This window comes from Perca fluviatilis, chromosome 13 (assembly GCF_010015445.1).
Source record: "Perca fluviatilis chromosome 13, GENO_Pfluv_1.0, whole genome shotgun sequence".
In the NCBI taxonomy this organism is placed as follows: Eukaryota; Metazoa; Chordata; class Actinopteri; order Perciformes; family Percidae; genus Perca; species Perca fluviatilis.
The window spans coordinates 6,855,237-6,864,633 of record NC_053124.1 but is presented as its reverse complement, the minus strand read 5'-3'; the positions used below and the strand labels follow the sequence as shown (position 1 = coordinate 6,864,633).

At 41.8% G+C, this 9,397-nt stretch overlaps 1 protein-coding gene across 8 annotated transcripts in view; it reads right to left on the bottom strand.

Moving 5' to 3' along the window:
• Positions 1 to 3,235: 3,235 nt before the first annotated feature.
• phactr4a (phosphatase and actin regulator 4a) overlaps positions 3,236 to 9,397 on the bottom strand; it is a 40,120-nt gene continuing 33,958 nt past the window's right edge. For all 8 annotated transcript variants that reach the window (XM_039819856.1, XM_039819857.1, XM_039819858.1 and 5 more), the window contains 7 exons: positions 8,057 to 8,295; positions 6,891 to 7,053; positions 6,596 to 6,651; positions 5,337 to 5,398; positions 5,072 to 5,209; positions 4,591 to 4,667; positions 3,236 to 4,444 (listed from right to left, as the gene is read on the bottom strand). In XM_039819856.1, the coding sequence (XP_039675790.1) occupies positions 4,429 to 4,444; positions 4,591 to 4,667; positions 5,072 to 5,209; positions 5,337 to 5,398; positions 6,596 to 6,651; positions 6,891 to 7,053; positions 8,057 to 8,295 (751 nt within the window). In that variant the 3' untranslated portion in view covers positions 3,236 to 4,428. The remainder of the gene's footprint in view (positions 4,445 to 4,590; positions 4,668 to 5,071; positions 5,210 to 5,336; positions 5,399 to 6,595; positions 6,652 to 6,890; positions 7,054 to 8,056; positions 8,296 to 9,397) is intronic.

The following is a 9,397-nucleotide window of genomic DNA, read 5'->3' as shown; positions in this document are numbered from 1 at the left end:
AGGGTCGCTATCCAATAACATAAGTACTTTCTGATTTTGTTTGTCTTGCTGTGTAATTTCAGCGGAGGTTTATGAATGATGAAGAAAGAAGTGAAATGATTCAGCTTTTATTTGGTGTCACATTGCCTTGATATTTTTTTGCAAAAAATTAGAAAGATTGACTAAACTTCCTTTGCAAAATTAAGAATATAAATCATCCACTGTCCAAAGTGATGTTACTTATTTATGAATTCATAAAACTTCATAAGAATAAGAATGTCTGTGTATTTTACAAGATTAAAAGATGTGTTGCTGATTTATATCCAGCTCTGCATCATGGCAGTGTGGGCAGTTTGCTTTGATGAACAGAGTTTTGCTTCCCTCCGTGGCGCCAGTGCACGGAGCTCCCTGCGGAGCGGAGCAGTGAAGGTCTGCCGATATCCACCGGATGACGCGCAAAGCGCCACTCCACCATGCTCTGGCGTCACGGAGGAGAGTCAAACACCATTCATCGAACGGTTAAATGAGAGGGAAAAGTCAGGGGAATCGCCCAATTCATTAAGTCATCTCAGCACCATTAACATCTGCACTCAAATCTATACTTATCTGTTCAAAATGCAACAATGCTCGACCTGCTGAGAGGAAGAGTCAGGGGATCACTAAAGTCATTAGGACACATCCTCTGGGGACCATGAATGTCTGAATATGACGCTAGTGTGGCTAAAAACAAAAAAAAGAAGTACACAACGGTTCTTCTTCGCTCACTGCATTTAGGCTAGATTTCAGCAGCTCCAATTAGTCTGACAAATGTTGCACTATGCAAACGGTTTGACAGTGTGATAACAACAACCAGTTTAGAGAAGACATTTTCTGACAACGCTCAGTTAATGTAATTATAGGAGTCATTTTAGCCAGGCTGTGACAGGAGTCACCTTATCAGACCCACAGGTTGACCTGGTATGGTAGAGTTTGAGTCAGAGACACACACACACACACACACACACACACACACACACACACACACACACACAGACAACACTAATGGTAAAGCCCTGCTGACTCCATCTCTGAGATTAAGTGCACCATTCGAACAGCAGCCTTCACACTGATGCAGAATGAGCCAAGAGGAGGATCGGTCATGAACGGAAATGGCAGCAGCAGACAGGGGACTGAATTAAATAGGGCCTCGTGGATTTGCATTCTATCATCACTGCTGGTTTGACATTATTATTAATGATTACTCACTGTGAGATTCAATATGTGCTCCAGGATGACATGATGTATTAATCCGGCACTGCTCGTTCAGTCACTAAAGTATTCCTTTTTCTTTTTTTTGAGTCGTATAATACTACATTAAAACACACCTGCTCTTACATATGGCATTAGAGATCAAAGTGAAACTCATTATAGTTGAGTTATTAGATCAAATCTGACAAAGAGCATCAAAGTTCATTCTCGACATAATCAACGCTGCTGATGAAGATCACTTGATATAATCAAATTCTCCAGAACTGAATGGATTCTTAATACCCTGTCCTGTAAAACTGACAAGAAATGTTGTTTTTATTTGTAGCAAAGTCTGGGCTATGGGTCTCTATAGACTTTGTCTCGCACTGCCAGACCTATCTCCGCAGGTGTAATCTCTCTCTCTCTCTCTCTCTCTCTCTCTCTCTCTCTCTCTCTCTCTCTCTCTCTCTCTCTCTCTCTCTCTCTCTCTCTCTCTCTCTCTCTCTCTCTCTCTCTCTCTCTCTCTCTCTCTCTCTCTCTCTCTCTCTCTCTCTCTCTCTCTCTCTCTCTCTCTCTCTCTCTCTCTCTCTCATAGGAGAATAAAATGCTCTGGGTTGTTTGCATTTCTTTACCAATAGTCTTGGGCGGCGCTAAGCTCTGGACGAAGCGAAGGCGGCTCTGCAAAATGGTCTCGGCAAGGAACTTGTTTTGGTGGAACATTTACACCCTGCAAAAGAAAATGAAATAAAGTTAAGTTCACACATTACAGTAACGTGAGCTATTTAAATTAGCTGGATACAAACGTATTTGCTCTTACCAGTGTATCGTCGTGTGTGCTTCGTCCACAGCAATGCTGCCACAATCGGTCCCAAACTGTCCCAGTTAGAGAGGAAATGCTGTAAATATATTCTTGGTAAATCTTTGCAATCATTCCCGATAAGAGACTAACTTACTTACTGCACCAAACTTGACTTAAATTTCCCTCAAAACTTGCCATTTTTAGCATGTAGTTTGCTAGCTAGAAGTTTGTGGTTGTGTCCCGAAACAAATGGAGGTAAATGAATGACTGTCACACATGGATAAAAAACTAACTAACTAATGGTAGGCAGCTCCCGTGTTCTTGTCAAAAGGAGTCTGGCGGCAGTGAAGAGAGCATACGCTGATATAATCTTAACGGCTTCAGTTACCCGATGTAAAGGGCTGTCTGACGGCAAGGTAGTGCGGTAAAATATTTTAAATATAATATTATTATTATAATAATAATTGATATATATATATTTTTTTTAGGTAGTCCGGTTTTTAGGAGTCTAAAATGCGTTTAGCTGCTGCCCCCGCCCACAGCAGTACATTGCTAAGCTGCCGTGTCTATACTGCGGACTGCTTCTCCAAACTGCGTCCTGAGTGCCATCTACTATAGCTAATACACCGACTATGGATAAGTAACATTACCTCATACAACTCCACATAAAATCCAAAATATCCCTTTAAAGGTGAAATCATATTTATTGCCCATTGGTCATTATTAATAATGCACTTTTCTTGCCTGAAAATGTGCCATTGTTCAGTAGGATTTACTAGTCTTGTTTTAAACCTGAGGACCTAAAATGATATATTAGATTAAAGGTGTATCCCTCTAATCATTTGACATTCAGTTAGTGTCTGAACACTTAGGGGAGGAGAGCTGTGTTCCTGTTGACTGGCTCCATGTTTATTAACTGCCTATTAACATCACTGGGGGAAGTTAAAGGGACAAACACTACTGTACGTCAGTTGCACTTATCACACAGGTCCACAGTTCTGTGAGGGAAGAACCTAATCTAATGAAGGGGTTCTTTGTCTCGGAGCACATTATTGGATTTTGGCACTGAGACGGTGGAGACAGGTCTGTGAATCAATCTGCACATTTGATATAACACTGCCCTCATCTGGTCATTGTAAGAGGCCATACACTTATCATTCTTAAGAAGATTTCTTTCTCCGGCAGACAGAAGGATTGAACTGATGAAGGAACAATCAAACCATATTGAAATGAAAATCACAGGTTATTTTAATTTGAGTGGATTGTTCATTTATACAGTGTGCTTTGCAAAAAAAAGATTTTAAAAGATCTCTGTATCAAAAAAAAGTACCATTACTACTTGAAAATAACATTTGAGAAATACTTTACAATTAAAACATGTCAGCATTACGGTGGATGTACATTATAAAGTCAAATCACATCTATATAATTGATCTATACAATTGCAGCCAACTATGGACTTGCATATATTAAGTACCTTAAAACAGCCAGGAAAATAAAAATATGTACATTTTCCAGCTGGAATAATTCAATTATAAACAAAATTATAGGCTCCAAACGTTTAAATGTTCTACACACCCAATTAAGGAACATAAAGTGCCTTATTAGAAAATAATCTAGTGACATGTGCTCCATGAGAATCATTTAAATGATCAAAGAAATACAGTAAAATGCACACTTCCAGAATATTAGGTTGGAATCAGCACTCTGAGGTTCTACACATTAAGCTCAAACGGTTGATTCAAATAGAGCACAAACTGAGATTTATATAGGAAACACACTGCTGTCCCAAGTCTTTCACATTTTGTCTGTACCTTAAATGACTTGAACGTGTGAAACCATGTGAGGAGTAAGGCTGGTGCTGCGGGGCACCTCTGGGTAGACACGTTCAGTACCTAACATGTACATACTGTATATAAGAGTTTGAACAGAGTTGCGATCAGTTTGGGGGTACCATCGACGGTGTTTATAGGAACTACGACGATCGCTTTATGTGCATAGTCTTCCTGTTCTGCAAGGAAGGGAGAAAATGGAATATGAAGGCAGGTAAAGGCATGGGGAGAGTGGTTTCCCCACAGTGTTATAACCCTCCAACAGTAATCCTTTCTGTTCAATCTAACTGTCTGAGCCCCCAGCAGAGAGGAGGGGGATCAGTGTTGGCACCAGGTACCTCCATCACGGACGCACTGACAAACTCCTCCTGTCCTGAATTGCACAGTCGAAGACCTGGAGCATGTCTGTGAACCACCCGTGGGGTTGAACTGATTTGTGGCTTCTTTTGCTTTGGTTCCAGTTATCAGCTGAAGCAGGCAGCCAGTAAAAACGGAACAAATGGACCACATGTTAGGTTCGTAGTGAGGAGAGGGACTTGTAACTCCTCACTTCCCCCCCAGTCTAAGTGCTGTACTGGTCAGCGTGGACAGCTAAGGCCGATGGAACCTGGTAGAAAGAAAGGGGGGGGGTCAAGAGGTTATTCTGAACCCTTTATAGCTGCAAGCGTATTCAGAAAATCTTCAGGAGAAAACAGAACTAATACAGAAAACCATCGAGGTGAATCATGAATGGACGCTGTATACGAGCCTGACCTGGTATAGATCCTGCTTTCTTCGTGAACCTCCATCTCGGAGCTCTTGAACTCATTGAGCTCCTTGCGGATGGCAGCCTGAGAGGAGACGTGAAAGAGACAGCAGTTCAGCGGGAAAGCTTTTATCCACTTACAGCGAGGCACAAAAGAAGAAAGGAAGTGTGCGATCAAAGCGACTTCTATTCACAGTATTTCTGACTGTTAATGTTCCCGATCTTTTTAGTTAATTAATTAGTACAAATTAAAATTCACTCTGCTAAGTTACTTCATTATGTTACGCCATTAGGCAGCATCTGTACTGCATCCTGGGATACTGAATCTGCTTAGAATGCAAATCCTCTCAGAGGTGACCAAAGTAAAATACAATGCTGTTATAAAAACGCACAGGGCTCAGCTACGCTCTAAGCCGCAAGAGCCCTGCCGGTATAAAGAGAGGCGTCGAGTATGTGATTGTGTGTAGGCGAGGATGTGTCGAGTCTCACCTTGTCAGCAGGAGTGAGCTTAGTCCACGGTTTGTCCGCTCGCCGGTCGTAGTCGTGGGCGTGGGTGCTCTCGACGTACTCGTGGAAACGCAGGATCTTCCTGGCCTGGAGTTCAGCCACTGTGGGTCTCTGGGACAGCTGGAGGCAGAGGGAACAGGAGCAGGTTAAGTGGCATCGGTTTTAGGTGTCATAGGCGTTGCATTTTTTAGTTCATAATAACAACAACTGGCAAGTGTATGATACAGTTGCTCTGCTGCATCCTGACCTTTCTCGTGAGCCTCCGTTTGATCTCGCTTCGCTCTAATCGGCGGTCATCTTCATTCTTGGCTGCAGGAAGAAGAGACATTCCATGAGAGAGGGGGAAACACTGCAGCCAGTCAGGTAGATTTCAACCCGAGCTGCCGCCGGCACGCCGCGGGTAACGGGAATCTTTTAATCGCCGCCATAATCTGCACAAGGCGCGGCATTGTTCTAGCGCAAAGCGTTGTCTTGGCCGAGTCATTTGAGGACAGGCGAGACACAGTGTGGTGGTAGGGGTCCTGGATCAGAACGTGTTGACAGATTCGGAGAAGTATTATGTTAATACTTGGTTTCTGGGATCCAACTTGGCATCACAGTGATGCTGCACTGATGTTTCACCACCGTAGGCTCATTTCTCACTATACTCAGTCTGCCGGTGCACTCTGCTCTTAATGGTCATGTGTTCACGTTGTTTTAACAGTACATTTGAACACCTGGAGCCAGACGCTTAAAACATTACCTGGATTCAGACTCAAAGTCCAAAGAGGCCATATGCATATTTCTGTTAAGTGTGTGTACTCCTTTTTTAAAGCCATGCATAAATGTTTAATTATAAACTACTGGAGATATTATTCATGTGCACCAGCCTGATTTCCATTTCCACAGTCTGTAATAGAAGTAGATATTCCCTTAACCAGCTGTTTGCATGTGAATTAGACTGTAACTATACGACAATTCTTAACTTTGAGTTTGTAGGCATGTGCAAATCTAAATTACAGCCCAAGGTTCATCAAAGTAGAAATTCCAATGCACCAACCTCACGTCTGACTCAACCTGCATGTGTACAGCTAACACACAGTTCCACTGTAGGATTACTAGTGTTGTGTACATATTAGGGCTGCAACTAACAATTATTTTAATTGTCCAATAATCTGTTAATGAATTAATTCCTCTGTTAATCTATTAGAGGTTTTGTCTATAAAATGTGAGAAAAATGGTGAAAAATGGCGATCAGTGTTTTCTAAAGCTCAAGATGACGTCCTCAAATGTCTCATTTTGTCCACAACTCAAAGATATTCAGTTTACTGTCACAGCGGAGTGAAGAAACCAGAAAAACCAGCAGAATTGGAAGACTGAAAGGCGAATGCCTAATGCAGACTATTTTTTCTTCTCAGCAAAGATGAGAAAAATGAAGTGTGTGCTTTTTGACCTTGTGGTACGGAGGAATTGAATGCAAATAAATACACCTGAAAGAAGAAGTGAGGGATGGAGGGAGAGTCTTACCTTGAAGGATGTTTCTCTGCGCCAACTCCTCTGCTGATGGTCTCTGACTCAGCCGCCTGAAGACACAAAACACTGTTGACTACTCATTTTTAAAGGCTAGTATGGATGGGAAGGGAAATATTTTGTATGGAGTGTGGAGAGCCTTAAACCTTATTAATTACACTATAAATCTGTCAAACTGCATCAGCCATTATATCAGAAATGGATGACACTGACTTGCCACATCCAATTTAACGATGAGGATGTAAATCATCCTAGTGTGCATCACTTAGCTGATAAGATGCAAGCTCTTTACCGTGTCAGTGCGGTGCTGATCTTGTTCTTCACTGCCATCCACTGCTCTCTGTTTTGCCAACTCATGTTGTCCTGGTTCTCCTGGTTCTCCCTTTCCTCTCTCTCCTGTCTCTCCAGCTTCAGGGCTAACGTGTCCTTCCTCTTCACACGACTCGCCAGCCCACCTGTAAGGTTGCATATATAGATATATTAGTCGTTATAATGTTCAAACACCACATAACAACGACCGTCAGTGTTCATAATAAAAGCGTAGGCTTAAAAATGAACGATAAAATAAGAGTCTAATCCTCAAACAGCCAAACCAGAAGATACTTAATTTGCTGACAAAATGATAAAGTAAAGCAGTGAAGACACACATTTCACAAGTGTACAATGATAAAATAAAAGTAGATGCATTTCAACTTTTACACTTTAAGCTCCGCACAGACTGATAACTTATTTTCTTACATAACATGCACGTTGAGAACAAAACAGGGCTTCAGACACTCAAGTACAACAAGAGATAAGAGATACAGTATATTTAAAGACTAACTACTTTCAAAAGTACCACTTGAAAAGACCTTTCACACTGAAAACAAAGTTAAAGGTCCTATAGTAGGCTCATTTTCAGGTTCATACTTGCATTTTGGAGTTTCTACTAGAACATGTTTACATGCTTTGATGTTAAAAAAAACACATTCTTTCCCTCATACTGCCTATCTGAAACTCTTGGTTTTAGCTTCGGTCTCTTTAAGCCCCCTCCCGAAAAAGGCCAGTCTGCTCCGATAGGTTAGTTTTTCCGGGTCTTCCACATCTGCGCTCTCAGAGTCTCTGCACCACCATTGCAGCCGAGGAATTACTGTAACGGCGCTGTAGCTATACTATACTATATATAGTATAGTTATGACATCACAACTGGACGGAAGTCCTGACGGCTCGTTTAACCCTCATGTTGTCCTCGGGTCAAATTTGACCCGTTTTCAAATTTCTTTGTATATCAGAAAATATGGGACGTCGATAAAGCGCCGAAAATGTAAAACAAAAAACAAAAAAAAAAAACGACATAACGTTAACAAAGCAACAACCAAAAAAACAAAAAAACAATGAAAACCAAAAAAAATATATATATAAATCTACCGTCTCTCTTATGTGACCTTTATGTAGCAGTATAAGAAAGACAAAACATACTTGGTGGCCCCTCCTCATCTTCGTCGTCGTCCTCCTCGTCGTCTCTGTACAGAATGGGGCCGTCCGAGTCGGACTCCTCCTCGCTGTCCCCGGGACCTCCAACCTCAGGGATGACACACACCCTGAGGTCTCCAACCAAACCCCTCCTGCTGCGGGGCTCCAGCTCCGGCTGGCGAGGAGGCCTCTGAGGATGAAGCTTCCGCATCTCTTCCTCCATGTCAAAGTCGTCGTCTTCTGGCCTGGAAAACAAGGGCAGCTGTGAGAGGGCTGAACCAGATGCAGTCATCTTTCCGTTATGTAATACTTGTAGGCTTCTTGTAACCACAGTGTTCTGATGTTAATCTAGTATGCAGCAAGCCGAGTTGCCGCAGGCAATTTGCAACCCTTTTGCTAGGTGAGGGAATAAATCTCAATTGTTTTCCAAAGAGATAAAAAGGCACAGTTCTACATGATTGTTCTTTGGCTGACTGCTGGTAGCCTTGGAGCATCAGACTGCCTGCGGGTCAACAGCCCCAAAAAACTACGTAATTTTGTCCTTTTTAATTAGAAATATTAGTATAGATAATAACAAATCCAAAAACACCACCCAATGTCGAATGATAGCTTTGAGTTTCCTGCTTTGTCTTGCAAATGATTTCATGAACATCTAATAAATGAATTAAAGAGAGCAATCCAAATGCAGCTCTCACCCGGGCCAGTTTATTTCCATAAAGTAACCGCTGCCAGAGTTGATTTAAGGAGTGGAATCTTTGCATGACAGATTTGCCCAAGCACCATGTCTGTAGCAGCCTATTGGCAATCTGGAAGTGTAAATCTTTGTTTTCGTTGGGTCCAGCTCCTACAGCACACAGGAGAGGGATCCCTCTTTGACCTGGCCCACCCAATGTTTCTTCCATTTGTTTGCTTTTATTCTTTCTTTGTTGGTATTGTCCATCTTCTACAATGATGATGGTGCCACATGGGCGGATTAACACAGGCTTGTTATGCTATTAAACATGTTTCGCTGTTATTTGTCATAATAATTGCTCTTTGTTTTGTCCTGGGACTGACTATTGAATAATGAATCAAAGCAATAGCAATTTGGCTATATAAATAAACCTATATATACACACACACATGACTCAACTTGTTTGCGCAGACTGTGGATAATGATGCTCTTTGCATGAAATCCAGGTCTTAGTACACTTTCAAGTGAACTCAACATAGCTCATTAGGTGTGAGAATGTAGTGCAACTAAGAAATCATGAAAAACATTAGATAACTTCGACGGAAGTGCTTGGCAAGGGGAGGTCGTCATGTCTTCTTTTGTCAAATCACCAGTGCAAAACCGTTTAGTTTACT